We start from the raw sequence: 17465 nt of genomic DNA, 5'->3' as shown, positions 1-17465 counted from the left end.
TTTTCCATTAACAAGAAAAGATATTTTACTTTTTAATTTTTTTTTATTTACCATTTAAATGAACAATTTTTTTTCAACATCGCCATGATGGGTGAATATCATCAAAACAAGATTTAAATAATTCTTAATAGTTTTAAGCAAATAGGGAAAAAAAATTCCTAGCCCAACATCCCAAGTAAAATAAACATTGAAAGGTATTTCTTATAACCATTAAGCTCTTCAAATGAACAAACAAAATAATGTGTGTGTATATATAATATATATATATATATATATATATATATATATATATATATATATATATATATATATAGTTTTTTTTTCCACATTATAAAATAAAAAGTAAACACATCTCCACGGCAGCAGTTTAAAAATAAAAAGCCCTTAAATGAAAGCATTTGATTAAAAATAGTATAATTATTAATGTAAAAAAAAAGCCAGTGCATGCCAGATAGCAGAATAAGTAAAATGCTGAGTAATCCCTATTGGCTGTGATAATTAGGATTAACAATAGGATACTGTTGTGTGTGCAATAATTCTAATGTATGTCAAATGTAGGCTGATTTGGCAGGGTTTTCCCTGAGAGTAATGTGAACAATATTACTATAAACATGAATGGTTTGCACAGAGTAAATTACAGTTCATTTGAAGGAATCTTCAAAAACGACTATGCTCTTCATTTTTGGCTGTAAACATGTCTTAAGAGTAGTTGGTGGACATGTGGCTCTTGTATGATGGGATGTAGGCAGCATCTCTGGATGTTGCAGGAAGCATTGGGAGGCCTGTGTATGGGTCTTTCTTGCAGAGTGCCAATGCTTGCTTGTAGTTGATTTTCTGCTTTGTAATCGGATCCACTATGTCCTTCACATAGTTTGACTCTTCCTGAAGCTCTCTCATCATCGTATTGTCGATCATTTTGTTTTTGACTGCGTCTGCGATCTTTACTCGGCCTGTCTGGTTGGGGTTGACGAGGCCACCTGTCAGGTACTGCACCTCCATGTAACGCATGCCTGTGTCTTTAGGCAGCCACCCTTTCTGAACAGCCTCTCCAATCGAAAGACGTTCTTTAGTAACTGGATCTTCGACCCCGGTGAAGGCTTTCTGGGCATTGAGCAGCCGCTGCAGCTGGGTGGCTTCAATTAGGCTTCGTTCTGCTGCTTTATGGACTGAAAATCTTTCTTTTCTGTTAATATCCACAATTCCACCAGTGACTGCTTGAGCCTCCAGCAACCTTTGGGCTGTAGTGGGATCAATCATCTGTCGAGACGCTGCTGAGCGCACAGAAATGCATGAATCGGAATCTTTGTCGTAAACCCCGCAAATAGGAAGCTCTTCAGGTGAACTGGTGGTGGTTTTGGTATAGGATGGAGGAGCCTGTGAAGTTCTTTGGGTGGTAGCTGAAATGATTTGAGATGACTTCTTCTTTTCACCAGCCACGAGAAGGGCAAACTCTGAGATTGGCATCTTTCCATCTTTGTATTGCTGTAATTGATACTGAGTCAGGTTACCATCTCTCAGAGCATTTTTGATGGAATACTGCTTCCCGCTCTTGCGATCTTGCAACACAGACGTCTCCCCCTCACGCCCCATTGTCGTGATCTCCTCCCAGTCACACTCCAACTCCTGCAAATTGATGTACTGGGTGCGATCGATTAGCCCTTGAATGTAGGCATCATAGGGTGACATGTCTTTACCAGTCTCGGGGTCCAGAATGCTAATTCTTGTGGAGACGTTTTTCTCCTGCGTACGCGTTTCTGAAGCACTTTCCTCTTTTTTCAAGCTGTTTCTGAGCTCTGTGATGGCGTTTTCTCGCTTGTAAATCCTATCCTTCTCGTCCAGAATCTCTCTCTCCAAGCGCTGAACATCAGACTCCATCTTTATGCTCTTCTGCCTGTTCGTCTGGGATCGTTCACTCATCAGCCTGGACTGCTGCTGGAATGAGATGCTGATTTCTTTCTGGTCGTTTTCCAGAGCTTTCAGTTGACGCTGGAGATCCTGTTTTTCTTTGAGAAGGGCATCCTTTTGATATACAAGATTAGTCTCCTCTTGAGAAGTTGTCGTTCTTCTGTTTTCCAGTCGCTCCTGTTTCTCCTTGAGGCGACGGATTTCATCCTCCACATCCAACCTGGCATTTCTCTGCTGGAACACCTGCTCTCTCAAACGAGAAAACTGAGCCTCTAATGCAGGGTCTTTTTCTACCCTGACCACCTCTTTGTAGACTGTTCTCTCGAAAGATTTCTCTTTTTGTAGAATTTCAATCTGGATTTTCAAATTCCTAATGTCTCGCTGCAGCCGCATCACTTCATTGCTCTCCTTGTCGAAGTCCGTCCTCAGGCCACTGGTCAGTTTTTCCAGCTTTGGATCCTTTTCTACTTTCATAACTTTCTCTGTAACAATATTCTCCTGAACTGGTGGTGGCGCATTCTCCAGCTCACTGATACGGTACTTAATTTGGGACAACTCAGTCTCCACAATGATCTTCTTTTGCCTCTCATCACTTTCCCTAATAGTCCTCTCCTTGTCCTCTATTAGAGCTTTTAGTCGTTGCACTTCCTGATCTGCTTTCCTACGATTGTTTACTTCCTCATCCAGAGTCCTTCCGAGCCTCTCAAGCTCTATAAGTTGCCTTGGATCTTTCTCTAATCTCAAAACTTCCTTAACAACCACCTTCTCCTCCGGTCTTTGTCTCTCCAGCTGAATGTATTTGTTCTGAAGATCGAAGACCATCTCCTCGATGCTTCTGCGTGTTTGCGCCTCATCGCGTACCTCCTTCCTTAGACGTTCTGCTTCCTTCTCCAAGAGCGGATCATTAATATACTTGACTAAATCTTTAGTGACCACTTTGGTTTCTATCTTCGACTTCTCTGTCCTCAGTTCATCCCGCTCTCTCTTGAGACGGTTCAGCTCGTCTTGTAAGGAAGTATAGCTTCTTTGCAGGGAAAAGACTTGGTCCGAAAGCTTTTGAATCTCTCTCACATTCTCTGGACTACGTTCTTCTTTCACCACCTCCTGAACAACTTCCTTATACTCGATTGTTGGTTTTTGGGAGCGGAGAGATTCCAAATCCATTATCACCAATTTAATCTTCCTTTCATATTCAGAACTATACCGGGCGGCCTCCTGGAGTTCTCTCCTCAGTCGTACTATCTCCGCTTCAGTCTCTGGGGAAATCCTGAAGATTTCGTTCACAATCTCCTTGACATCTATTTTTTGTTTAAGCTGTTCGACTTGGACATACCGTGCACGGAGATCAGTTAGTTCATTAAGAAGCAGTTTGTTCTGGTGTCTCTCTTCATCTATAGTAGATCGAAGCCTGTTAGACTCACTAATGAGTGCAGGGTCTTTTTCAATCGTCTTCACTTCTTTAGTCACATACTTGGGTTCCAAGGTAGGTATGAGTCTCTCAAGATTGGAAATTTGACTCTTTGTTTGGACTATTTGATTGTTTAGTGACCGGGCCCTTTCACCCTCATCTTCAATCTCGTTCTTAAAGGACATGACAGCCTTTAGCATCTCAGGATTTTTCTCCACTCGAACAACCTCTTTCTGTACCACCTTTTCTTTGATAGTTGGCCTCTTTTGCTCCAAGAGAATCATCTCTGTTTTCAGTTGACCTCCTTGACTATGTATAACTTCGACCTCATTCAGCAATTGGCTTATCTCATCTCGTATCCTCTTAGCCTCCACATCCAACTGAGGGTCCCTCTCATAATTGGTCACCTCTCTAGTCACCAGTTTTGGTTTAGCACTCTTAAGTTCTGTTTCTATGTTAGAAATCTTCCTGGTGAGGACCTCAATCTCACTTTGGGTTCCAGTACGTCGCATGGCCTCTTCGTGAACTTTTTTCTGAAAGTCAATCAAATCGGCCTCGAGCTTCGGGTCACGGTAGTATTGTAGGATCTCCTTCTCTTCCACACGTTCAACACCTTTTCTGCTCCTGAGCGACAACATCCTGTCTTTGAACACTCTAAGCTCAGTTTCAACCTGACTGCGCCTGCTGATCTCGTCTTCAAGTTTCCTCTGTAGACCATCACTCTCTACTATATTCTTTTGTTGCAGTTGCTGCTGCTGCTGTACCATGGCTACTTTCTCCTCTTTCTACAGACGGAAAACAGATCATACAATCATTCAGAAATTCTTGCTTGAATGTGAAAGCAGTATTAATTTTTCAGTAGTAAAACCAAAATGTATCTAGCATATTTATATCATAAAGCAGGACAAATCTGGGTTTTTTTATGTTGAAAAATAAATAAATAAATAAAAAGACTGTGGTACATTTTGTGGCTAATTGTTATTTCATGTATGTAAGATTATTCCCAGTGATGACAAGAATCTATCTAGTATGTGGTCCGTCTCAAACTGTCTTAAAAATTATTTTCTGGGTTGTTAATCATTTATTTCTATATTTATTTAACACGCCAGCTGAGTTGCATTCCCGAAACCATGTTTTAACCAAATACAAATGTAGCTTAGGTTTGTTTTTTGTTGTTTTATTTGCCAGATTTTGCCTCATTTTCAGAACATATCCTGAGACCCACATCATAAGTAACTTTTAATGTGGTGGATTTATACCTGTGCAAGAAGGCTCTTGGCTAAGTCCATCTGGTTGAGAAGCTGATCATTTGCAGCTGCGGTGTTCGCGTAGCGGTTCACTAGAGCTTTTTCCTATAATTGCACAAATAAAGTGGAAAAAAAGGTGAAAAAAAAAATTATTAAAACATAAAATGCATTTGATTTAGTTAGGTGACAAGATGTTCGCCCTTCAAATAGTCTCACCTGTTTTGCCACAGACTCTGTCAGAGTAGTGGTGGACACCCTTCTAGAATCTGCTGCATCAGGGTTTTTCAGAGTGGCTCTGTACTTGTCCGAGTTAATGTCATATTCCTATCAAGAATGGGTAAAAAGGAAAATGTTGACTTCACATGTTGAATTCATGGTCGGTTTAAATGGCACATTTACATGAAACATAACCGCAAGCTTACATTGAGGATATCTTGCAGATCCTGAGAGAGATCGGCCATCCTGTCTACTTCGTAACCTTTCCTTTTAATGTCCTCAACTACTCTCTGTGAAAAAAACAGACATAGTTATTTTGTATGTTTTTGTTTTATTCTCATGGATGCTAACTGTTCACAAGCTGTGATTTGGGCAGATGAAGTGTTGGACTTATTGTGCAAATTGATCAAGTCCACTGACCTCTTGAGAAATCTGCTTTGCGTTGACTTCGGCTAAACCATCTGAAGGCCTGACCTTGTTGTTGGGCAAATTGTCCAGGAATGTGTTGAGGGATTGGACAGAGTTCTGAAAGTCATTATTCTTGGTGCTAGCTCCTTGTAAAAGACTCTCCCTGTAAAAAGTTAATGTCAATAATTAATAAAGAAAATCTCATACTCAATGAGAACAAATTTCAGTGAACAATTTGTACTAGTTCCTTTGAATTCGTTTGATCATCATACCTATCGACTAGCTGGTTGTTTAGGTTAGCATAGCGGTTCTGCAGGCTTTTGACTTGAGACTCCTGCCTGCGGATGTCAGGGCAGTACTCCTGATATCCTTGCTGGAGGGAACTGCACAGTTTTCCGGTCGCCTCCAGGTCCTTGTTCAGCTTCTGCATCTCTGGTTGGGCAGCAGCCACATCTTTTTTCATATTCTGAGGAAGTTGGCAAAGGGTTAACAAGATATCAGGAGTAAATGGACCACTAGCTAAAGTTTTTTTTATGTCAAAGCAGTACACAATTAACTAAAAACTTCAGTATTTCATTTGGATGGACAAACACTAAAGTTCCTTGCTTACTTGCAGGTCGTGAATGCGGTTCGGGAGGGCATCGGGAAAATCTACAAGAGTACCATGTTTACTCAGCTGCTTCTCAAAACCGGACACAATTCCATCAACCTTCCTTATTTGGTTCTCCAAGTTAAGGGATGCATTGGCTCTGCAAAAAAAATCTATTCATTATACAGGTATCTTTTTTAAGCATACTGTAGAACATATGACTATACACTATTAATTATATTTCTATATTAAAATTATAGTGTCATAAGCTATAATAATGACTTACTTCTTGGTGTAAAGGTCATTAAGGCCAGCCAGGCTGTCTTGTTTGTTTTTGCTCTGGCTCAATCTTTCAGGCAAAGTGGATGACACAGGGCCATTGAAGTCCTGGGACAGGAGCGGCTCAAGATCTTTCTGTACTGCTGCCTTTTGTTGCGCCAGCTGCCGCAAAGCTGCTGCAGCTTTCTGCAGAATCAAGAATAATGATAAATAACTGAAAATAATTCCTCTTTAACACAGCTTTAATGCACCTAAAAGTATTTTACCCTAAAAGTTCTGGAAGTTGGGCACATGAAATTCTAATTAGAAATTAAAGTATAACGCTATCAACTAACCATCACACCTTCATGTTCTTTTTCATCATCCCATTAAGATCGAGTCCCAGCTTTGCTGTTATAAAAACCTCCACTTTTATGGCAAGGTTTATTCACTAATTTCTGGAATGTTCCAGAGGTGTTGAGATCAGTGTTCTATGCAGGCCACTTAAGTTCTTCCACTACAACCTTGGTAGACCATGTCTTAATGGATCTCCCTTTTGTACATAGAGGTATATTTGTGCTGGAACATATTTGGGCCTTGTAAGCTTCAGAATACAAAGGTATCCTATACAGTTGAACATATATTTATTCTTATATATTCATATATATATATTTATTTAGTATTGAAATTTTTTAGGTGATATTCTTACCTCTTGTTCTTTCAGGCGATTTGCTAGATCTCCAGCAGGGTTGCTGCTGTCCAGTGGAGCTCTCATTCGGCTCTGCATGTCCTGTTCTGCTAGAGCCAAGTCTTTGTCCAACTGATTCAGACGTTCACTATATTGAGTAGCTTTAGGGTTCTCCAGAGATTTCGAAACAGGAACTGGAGCACACAAGCATACAGGTTAATGTGCATATTCTTGCGTAATTTGACTCCCCTGTGTGTGTGTGTATGTGTGCTCTCAAAGTGTGCATACCGTATGCCTACATATGCTCAGTGTGTGTTATATTCACCTGATTGCACTGCTCGTGTGACTTCAGGAGCCTGAGTCTTCAGTGAGGCCCTGACTGCTGCACGCCTTTTCTTCAGGTCATCCAGCTCTTTGCCCAGCCTACACACACACGCACACACAGGAATGTTTAACAAAATATCTATATTAACATGTTTACCGTCTTTTCTTTTTTTTTCGTTAAAATGCTCCCATGACAGAGTTGGACTTCAATTACAAATGATGTAACACACGTTTTTTTTTTTTTTTTAATTCCAAAAATCAGACTTACAGATCCACTTTGTCAATGGCCTCAGTGTCGGGTGGAGGAATCAGGAAGCACACTCCAGGGTAGGATTCAAGGGACCCGTTACTCGTATGCACCTCCCAGTTTGCGTAGTTGCTGTTGGATTTCAAGGTGAACTTCTCGCCTCTGGATATGGAGGTCTGGACATTGAAAATAAGTGAGTGAGAATGCATAGAATACGCAATGTGAGAAGAAAGCTTATATTAAAATTGTCAAAACTTTTGACCGCCTTTAAAAAACATTAAAACGTTTCAAACTAGAACAAGGCTGTAGAAAAGGTTTTGATCCAGACTGGTACATTGAAAAGGGAGCTGCAGATTAATAGTTAAATAATTGATGCAATCTGTTTTGCAAATTCTCAATGAATATTAAATTATTAAATAATGATTGGTATTTCGACCCTGTCATGTGTACATACTTGTGAGGGTGAGTGTGTATGGCAGTTTTTGACATTCAGTAAGTTTGCACATCGACTTGTGAGTTTCAGTCTCATTTGCCCGCTGAATGAATGTGAATGAACGTAAACGCTCCTGTGGGAAGTGTGTTCAATTAGGATACCTTGGGTGTGCTCCAGTCACACAAAGACTCGATGGTGGTGGGTCGGCTCGGGGTGGTGCGACGGAGTTTTAGGGGAGCGATGGTGGTACTGCGCTTTCTCAGATCCGCTAAGAGTTGCTCACAGCGTTGAAGAGGCCTTTCCTCTGCCTGAGAGAGAAAGTGAGAGTGAGGAATGAGGGATTGAGGGTAGAACAAAAATTAAGATTGAACCACACCTTACTCATTTCATAGAGCACTATTTAATACATAGTACACTTCTGAAATACCTGTGTGCACTACAGCAGACATTCAAGCCAAGTAGCTTCATGACTACAGAACTCTTTCATTTAAATATTTTAATAAATTAAATACATTTGTAAAGGATTTTCTTACCTCCAGCTGTAGCTGAGTCTCTGTGTTAGTCTTTTTTGACAGAGATTTGGGGTCCAAAGTGGAACTGAGGCCTGTTAACGATTCGGACAAGGTCTCAGAATCCAGTTGGTACTGTGGGACAGAGAAGACAGTTAAAATTAATTGATATCTACAGTATAGTACATTAAATATTTTTATACAGTAAATATATTGCATTAATTGGAACATATATATATATCTCATATATGTTTTAACAAACTTCTTTTATAGCTCATAATTTTATATGCATGGTCCTTAAATCACAGGCTGTGTTGAAAATTAGCCATCTAGGCATTTTGTCCCCACCATGAACCCACCCCATGAGACAATTCCTATTAGGGAATTTCCGATATGACAATATGCCAACCATCCCTGACAATTCCCCACATCCAGGGCATCGAAGATGACTCAAGATTGCTGCTCAGATCAGTTTTTTATTTGCTCGAGGTGCTCTGCTCATTCAACTGCACTCCTCCTGTATCAACTTACCTTTTTGTATTCCTCCACATTGTCCAGGTGTGTTTCTTGGCAGATGCACAAGTTCAGAAATTTCTGCCACTCGTTCCTCAGCGTGTCTCTGTGGCCCTGAAGCATAATAAAAAAGCTTACACATGCTGAAATTGACACCGATGCTGTAAATCAGTGATTAGCGCTAAAGTCAGTGCTGGTGTTGTTGGTCCCAGCAACAAAGAATATGAAGGACACATACAGCGCTGTGATATCAGTTAACAACACAAAAAGAGAAATTTCACATTGTAATGTGAATCTCATAAACCAAGCATATTTATACCAAATTCCACCAATCCAGCACTATGGAATTCTTGACCTCTGATGATTCATGAGTGTTTGTACCTTTCTATATTGTTGTATCGGTTCTAATTCAAATCTTTGTAATATATTCCTCTCACCTGAATGGTGTTTGGTGCGGGGTGTTTCATCTCAATCAGACGTTCTCCATCATCCTGCAGTTTGTTCACCTCGGTCTCATGAGAGAGCAGGCTGTTGTTTTTAAAGTTCTACAGCAAAAACCACAAAGCAAAAAAAGCTGTCAATTATAGCTTTTACTGAGATTGGAAAGAATGGCGATGTGGATCTAGGCCCCACCTCGTAGCGACGACGGACGTCCGGAGGATCCACCATGCGGTCGCTCCAGTCCTGTTGGAGGATCTTGGCCTGTTCGTCAGACAGGTACGCTACCTCTTTGTTACAGCTTTGCATGTATTCGTACAGGCTGTTCAGGTAGTGATGGCGCCATTTTGAGTTGTCCTGCACGGCCACAACAAAAATTGCGCACACGTGTATGCACGGGCCAAGTTAGTTTGCCATTTTTGATAGAAAATATTATTGTTAAAAAACAATTTTACGTCAATTTGAACTACTTCATTTACATAATTTATTGTAAAAGTTTATCAAAGAATACAGGTTTTGGCATGCATTTATTGAAAAGATTTTGCCTAAACGTCTTACCAAGAGATTCGCGTATTGCTTCTTGAGGTCAGCATATTCCTCCTAACACAATAAAGAATAAGAAATAGATAAATAATAAAATCAATCAATCAATCACCATTGATTTGTTCAGAATCTATTGCAGATCTGCGGTAGGTTATCACAAGAAGTCTAAATATTGCCTCACGGATGTCAGATTTCTCTCGAAATTATCAACTGCTTATTTAAAGAATGATATCTGACGTTTGGTCTGTGCGAGTTGTTAGGGTTACAATGGCTGACCTTAGAGCTGGTGCTGTCTGGGCTGAGCTGAGTGCTGTAGGCTTCGATCTCCTTGTGCAGTATATTGTGGGCTGCAATCTGTTTCTCCAGCTCAGCCATGGTGGGCCCATAAGCTTCTGAGTTTACATCTTTCTACAACACACACACACATATATATATAGATTAAAGCCTCAGATGCTAATAGTAGAAAGTCCTGAAAACAAACAAACCAATAATTGCCCTTAATTTCACAATAAATGATATCAAAACCATATCACTACTTACTAACATGAATGCCTTGTATTAGTTCATATACACTATGTATTCATTTTAATTTCCTAGTGTGACATCATATTTCCAAGCCCTATATATGGCTATAGCAGCTTTTATTTATATATAACCTAAATGGAGAGATATTTTGGACACATTTTAAACTGTAATATTAAATGATAATACCATATTGTTAGGTAGACACAGAGGGTCTAGTTAACAATATTTATTTTTGTGTATTATATATATTGATTGCAGTTTTTTTATGTTAACCAAAGTATAATATGTTGTTTGTTTCATCTATTTGTAGATTTGTAATTATGGATCATACTGACACTGGAGACTCCTTTCATAAACGTTAAATAAACTGCAGAAACCCACACAGGATTAACATGACTGCGGATGTTATCATGATATCAGTCGGTGTTGGATCATATTAATATTGAACGGTGCCCTGCATTGAACATGCACAATTCTAATCCTGATTGATCAAAATGTGTTGATAGATTTTTCATATTTCACCTGCATGGTTCATATCAATGCACTCGTTCTAATATGTTCTGGTTTGTAAAGTTACAGCATACACCAGGAATTAAATGGCAGACATTGCATGCAGTTGTTGATGTGGTGTCACAGTCAGGAGCAAAGCTGTTTCTATATGTTTTATGGCATATGAACAGCCTTTAGAATGGGTCAGTATTGACTGTTTAGAAAAAAAATCTGTGGTATGAGGTGAGTAGACACTTGAACCAATCTTTACATACTTTCCAACAATTTGTGACTTGGTGAGTTTGATCAAGGAACGACTCAAGGACATGGTGACCTTGGAGAAGGAGTAATTTCCACCTTTTACTGTTTACCTGTTTCTGGTTGAACACCTGGATCCAGTTGATGCGCGGCTGCATGCCGATCTCGTTTATCTGCTTGTACAGGTCACGGTAAAACACGCAGTCCTTCAGCCAGCGATCATGAAGTCGACTCACACTATCACACAAATACAAAGCGACCTATAAGCCATACTGAACAAAGATGATACACAAATGTGACAGACATTTTTCTTGTTTTTAAACGATATTTTAAAAAGTAATCGTGGTGCGCCATCTAGTGGTCATTTATTAAAGGATGAGAGTGTGAGAGTGGATCAAGTTTGCAATCCATTTAGATCTAATAGAATTGTATTAATGCTACAGTAATTCTGTGTATTAGAATTGTCATTGTTGCATTTCTCAAAATTAAATTAATTAAATACATTTTCAAGGTAGAAATAAAGGACAACGTACCCAGGGTATGATAAATAAAATATATGCAGTGTGGCACATTAAATAGTAATGTTTTATCAATTTACATACACATAATGTTTATCAGATAGTTATATATTATATTCATATTCTAGAGAAAAAAAATTATAATTTTGGTTTGCAGTGCAATTTTCAAAAAAGAATTAAAGGTTTACGAATTATAAAAAAAATGCAATTGAGTTAAACATAGAAATGATTACACTGTTGAAATTTGTTTCTGTATTTGTTAAAGTATTACAGAAATATTGTTCGTCTTGATGGCTTTAGAAGGACCCTCACACTCCAAGAGGCAGTTATAGTGGGTGTGTTGTATAATGTTGTAACACACTGTGCCTGTGTTTAAACAATCCCTCCTCTTGTTCTCATACATGGATTGATACCACAACATGGTGAAGTTTGTTCGCTTTTTGTGAACCTGTCTTATTTTCTGTTCATACAAAACATGTCTGTGTGATGTTTCTGAAAAACTGGATGCAGTTTGAAGAATATATTTACAAATCGAGACCCAATTTCCAAACACATTATGGAAAAATCGTCCCTTTAACTAATGGTGTTCCTGTACTCACTCTTTCTCGATCTCTCCTGTCTGAGGATGTTTCATTTTCTTGGCTTTGTCCAAATCCAGAAAGAGATCCTTGAGGAGCCCTTCAGCCTCAGACAAACATTCAGAGTTCTCTTTCTGGTGTTTAAAAGGAATGTTCTTCTTGTCATTTTCGGCATCCTGAAAACACACAGAGGCAGAAATTACCTAAAGATGACTTGCATTCTTATAAGAAATAGATGATGGCAAAGAACAAGAAATAGCTTGAGAATGAGACATATTTTAAAAGGGAGAGATAGAGATCAACATTGACTTACGATGACCAGCAGGTCTTCAGCCCTCAGCACGTCTTTTTCCACTATGTCAGCATTCTTCTGCATTCGTGCTATCAGCAAGGTCAAGTCATTCACCTGAGACCTGTAGAAATCAGGGTTGTAGATCATGGTCAGACTTTTTCCTTCGGTATTCACCCAGGATTGGTGCTTTCAAAATAGTAATCAGTTGTTGGTGTAACATTTCAGAATGCTGCCCGGTTTACACAGCGGAAGAAAGAACGATGATGTCATATGATCGGGTTGCATACTTGAAACACTGTCACTTCAGAAAATTTAGGAGGTGCTGGCTTTTGTCTTGGGGGAAAAAAGCAGCGATATAATACATGTGTAAATGTGTAACGACATGATTGTCTGTGTGAATAACTGGGCAGCACACAGGTCCTGGTTGCTCAGGGTCCCAGACTGAGGAGATGCCATGCATGGCTTTTACAATCAAAAACAGGAAGTAAAGTAAAAAAAAAAGGATTCGATGTGAGAGCCACAATTTTGTGCATGGTCCCTTTAATTAATACGACTGCTGTGTAGATTGATGTTAATGTTTGTGTAATTGGTGTGTGTCTGGTTTTATGACTTGGATTGATCAAATATAGTGGTGCTGCTGCAGTTAATAATCATTAAACACCATTTTATCACTTTAGAAAACGAATCCGACCAGCAAAGTATAGGCGTCATGTATATGTGGCCAAGTGGCAGAACGAGACGTGGCCTTCGAACAGGTTTGACGTTATTTCTGACATGTTTAGCTGGTATGTGCAGTTTGGGTGTGGGGACAACAAGACTACAGATACCTGGGTTCAATGAATTCAGGGAATGTCTGTTATTCATAACCTCCCCTCCCCTCTCTACTTTCTCTTGGTGTAATAACTCTATCAGTTTGTAGCTGTCTCTCATTCTCAGTCATATCTCTCAATCAAGCTTTAGCTCACTTGTCTCTCTTGTCATTCAGAGTATACCTTATGCATACCTTATATGGGCATACACTACCTTTTGTTAATTTTAATGTCACAGTCACATTAGATATTTTGTCCTGCAGTTCATTCTGCCCGAGAGTGAAAATATCCCACGCCCACCACTTTGTTGCCATCCTAACCCACACTTCAACTAACCGTCCATTGCACTGTTTTGGTAAACTTATGTAGAGCGCTAAAGCCGAAAACATGATAAGGCCTGACGAATACCTTTACACACCCTCGCTCTAAACCAAACCTCTCGGAAAACACCAGCAATCAAATCCCAGTGAGATAAATCGAGACCAAATGGCAGTGTAATCATTTTTCCCCCATTCATTGACAAAGCTGGTTTTGTTCCTTCTCAACAATGCTAACAATGTTCCACCGCCCTCTTGTCATAGGCCATCGCTTCTCTTCTGTACCCACCCTGGCAGGTGCCTCCCTTGGACAAAGATCTAAGGGGGAGAAAAACTCCTATGTTCTCCGAAGCCAGAGGAGCTACATGGTTTCTGAGAATGTCAAACATGTTTAACACAATTACGCTGCATTTTGCACTATTCTATTTGATCTTCAAATACACTTGTTGAACCTGATTACATGATACATATTCGGGTGAAGATATTTTTGGTGGTTACACAATAGGTGTGTCTAAACAAATGCAAACGGAAAATGTTTGTGGTGATACACAACTGTCAAGGCAACTCGCTCCTGTTATTCTACCTTTTGTATGACAAATTATTTACGAAATTGTCAGTTTCTGTTTTTGATGCCGTGTTTCTGATATAATAATGTTCGGGATGTACCTGTCACGTTATTTCAAAGTTTGTATTTTTTTTTTTACTCATAGAACTTTTACCCAATTTATTTGGATTCCATTTAACAGAAAAAGGTACATGATTTATTTTCTGGAGTATTTCCTTTCATCAAGACCTACTGGCCATGATTTGCTCCCCATACACTGAATGTCCCACTTAGTTTGTTCTTCCAAACATATGAAAAGTATATGATGTTACTAGCTAATCCTGGAGGGTTGTGTGCAATGAGTCTCATCCAGGCTCTCGGCTTGCACCTACATCCTGCACCTATATATCATCTCAGCCTCGTATTGGCCCAAATTCAATCCTGACATTCAGTGTTCTGTGTTAGAAACAATTGTTCAATAAATAAAAAACCCTCTTGGAATTGTATTTCTCAAACCAAACATAAAGGCCTGAGGTGCATCAGGAAAACCAGGTGTACACTATTTGCTGTATACTGCAAACTGAAGGAGCAAGTTCCTCTGGAAAAGCTACAGCTGCATGACCATGACTAAGAGCTCTGCCAACACTTATTGGAGGAAAGAGTGGATTCATTATGATGACTGTTCCCTGGTTTAACTCTTCCATTTACTGAGACTTAGTTCCGATTAAAGAGGTTGCAGTGTCATGGTGCTTCCTGGAGCCCACTCGTCATTAAAGGTTTTTTTACAAAGTTTACAAAGCAATGTGAACTCATGCTTACAACACCACCTCCATAAGGATACAGTGGAAGACCAGGTAACTTGTCAAGGGTTATGCGCAAGAAATCTTTTCATTAATGATCTCTACACACTGACACACACTGACAGTAAAAGACGTATCTAAGAAAAGAGACCGGATTTTGTGAGAAGGAGGTGTCAAGCTCCAAACTACAACATTATAATTATGCCCAGGTAGGTCTGATGACTGACACCCATGATTAAGTCTAAATGAGCATCTGGAATGAAACACTTGACCCAAGATGAGCCATAAAGGACATTATTCCCCCACCTCCACAATTTACCATCTAACTAACATACATTCTCTGACAGATACATGACAGAACATGGAATATCTACTTTGAATAACTAAACAGAAACGGAGCATAGATTAAGACCGGTTAAAGATGATCTTCTCCATGTCCTACTCCACACACTGAAGGAGAAGGCCAAGTGTGAGATCTGTGATATAAACCCGAGCAGCTTAGAGCTGACCGACTTTAGCCTCCACCTGAGCTCCAGTTACAAGCACCTCCTCAAAATCAGTCACTAACTCGCACTCACTAACACACTCACTTGGTCATCTTGGACGAACCCTTGAGGGTGCTGCTGTCCTTGGGGGTCTTCTTAAACATCCTGCAGGTTCAGCGTGAGGTGAAAAGTCACCTGCTGTTTAGATGTGTATATTTCTCTCAGTTCTCTCCGGACTTAAATCCGTCTCACACTGTTCGGCTTCCTCGTCTGCGCAGTCTTTTGTCTTGTCTCAATCATGCATGGGTACCCACTTACACACACACACGCACACACCTTCTGTGCGTCTCCAGTGGTGTGTGTCTCCTGAAGAGTGTCGCAAACTGGTAAAAGATGGAGATATTTGGTTGTCTCTGCTCCGCCCTGAGGGACAAGTGTCGGACGACACCCAGGCGTACCGAGGGACCGGGCAGACCTGTTCTACACTCCCATTTCTCTCTCACACACACATACAAACATACACAGTGGTTTGTCATACATTCACAATGTGGGCCAATAGAGAATGCCTTCTAGAAATGTGCTTGAATCGCCAAAACCTATGTTGTATGCATGTCCTCATTCTGATGACTGTGCTAGTTATATAAAAACCTACATTTTAGAACTTTATAAAAGGTTTTCCAAAAAAAAAAAAAAAAGGTTCCACTCAGAACTAATAAACATCCAAAGAATATTCAATTGAAGCTTCTTCAAATAAAACCTAATCAGCTGCAATATTTTGTTTCAGTATCTATGCAATCAAACATGTTAATACAGGCTTCAATTATCTAGTGGCCACTTTACCCCAGGATTCATGTTCTCTGTTGAAAGAAATAGGACCCCCGAAGTCCACCCGACGTAGACGACTTCTGTTGTAGCCCATCCTTCTGGACCGTTCGGTTGTTGCAAGTTTTGAGATGCTTTTCTGCTTAGCACACGAGGTGGTATCAAAAAGTTTTAAAACTAGCTCTGTTTACAAGAAAGTACTTTATATATGTATGTTTACATACTATCATCTTCAAAATATTACCCTTACACAGCAATCCAGCGCTCCCAGTGTTCCTGCCACTTCTGGAATGTGTCCTGGAAACCGCTTTATACAGACTGGTTAATTGATTTGCAGTAAACCACTCTCTCATCAACAAGGAGTTTCTTCAACCATGATGCTGAGCTCACTTTTTTCCCATCCCCATTTCCCATTTTTCCCATTGATGTTTGTTATAAAATTAACAGAAGCCATTGACCTGTATCTGCATGACTGTATGTGATGTGTTCTTGCCACATGATTGGCAAACTGGATGAATTCATTCTGTAAATGTTCTCCCCTATGTTATCTGGGGATCTGCTGCGTTTTCTGGTTTCCTCTAACCTCCCCAAAACAAGCTGGTAACTAATCAGCTAGGATAAATAGGCCCTAGATGTGAATGAGTGTGTGAATCATTGTGTGAAGTTGCCCTAAGACGGCCTGGCATCCCCATCCAGGGTGTGTTCCCACCTCGCACCAAGTGTTTCCAGATCATTTAGGATGGATTTGGACTCTAATAATATCAACAGTCTACTACAATGGTTCAGGACCACAGGTTTTGCATTTAAGTACCTAACGAATGGACATTCAGTGCCACCCACATAAAAATGGGTTCGCTTTTTGTGTCTGGTTCCTCTTAAGACTTGCTTATTAGGGATACACTTTAATTATAAGGAACAAATTATAAGCACTAAACTTAGACACTTTTTATTACCGCTTTATCTTTGTAAAGCTGCTGTGAGACAATGTACATTGTTAAAAGCGCTCTACAAATAAAAATAAATTGAAGGTAAATTCAACTCTGACCAGGATGAGATTTATTTTTTCCAATACTTCTTTAAAAGTCACATTCATACATTACTCACACATTTGTTATGAATGTAGTGTGTGTTAAATCAAGGGCGGCTTATGCTTTGGAATGTCGCGCAGCCACTTTCTTTCAGCTGGGCTGTGGCAGAAAGCCTGCATTTCAAGCACATTCACTCATCTGGGTGGGTAAGTGTGAGTCACAAGCCATCTCTCTTTTCCTCTCACTCCCTTCTTTCACTAGCGCTCTCAATCTG

General features: G+C 39.8%; 1 protein-coding gene across 1 annotated transcript; it reads right to left on the bottom strand.

The window, feature by feature from the left end:
* Positions 1 to 23: 23 nt before the first annotated feature.
* Positions 24 to 15730, bottom strand: evpla (envoplakin a). Its single transcript, XM_046869364.1, has 22 exons — positions 15447 to 15730; positions 12408 to 12507; positions 12116 to 12270; positions 11112 to 11235; positions 10003 to 10134; positions 9742 to 9783; positions 9379 to 9540; positions 9183 to 9290; positions 8764 to 8859; positions 8257 to 8367; positions 7885 to 8031; positions 7312 to 7466; positions 7045 to 7142; positions 6741 to 6913; positions 6060 to 6238; positions 5795 to 5933; positions 5457 to 5650; positions 5197 to 5347; positions 4983 to 5066; positions 4777 to 4884; positions 4573 to 4665; positions 24 to 4098 (listed from the first exon to the last, which is right to left on the bottom strand). Exons 1-22 carry the CDS (start codon positions 15503 to 15505, stop codon positions 700 to 702), a joined length of 6009 nt encoding a protein of 2002 aa, XP_046725320.1. The 5' UTR covers positions 15506 to 15730; the 3' UTR covers positions 24 to 699.
* Between the last annotated feature and the right edge of the window lie 1735 nt (positions 15731 to 17465).

This window comes from Silurus meridionalis, chromosome 1 (genome assembly GCF_014805685.1).
Source record: "Silurus meridionalis isolate SWU-2019-XX chromosome 1, ASM1480568v1, whole genome shotgun sequence".
NCBI classification, from domain to species: Eukaryota; Metazoa; Chordata; class Actinopteri; order Siluriformes; family Siluridae; genus Silurus; species Silurus meridionalis.
Note: the sequence above shows the minus strand (reverse complement) of the source record. Positions and strands in the feature narration are given on the sequence as shown.

Bases quoted from the DNA above. Each gene is read 5' to 3' on its own strand.
- evpla (XM_046869364.1), bottom strand. From the start codon at position 15,505: ATGTTTAAGAAGACCCCCAAGGACAGCAGCACCCTCAAGGGTTCGTCC. The intron at 12,508-15,446 runs GTGAGTGTGTTA...TGATTTCTACAG, and splicing joins GGTTCGTCCAAGATGACCAA to GTCTCAGGTGAATGACTTGA. The intron at 10,135-11,111 runs GTAAACAGTAAA...TGTGTGTTGTAG, and splicing joins AGGTGTTCAACCAGAAACAG to AAAGATGTAAACTCAGAAGC.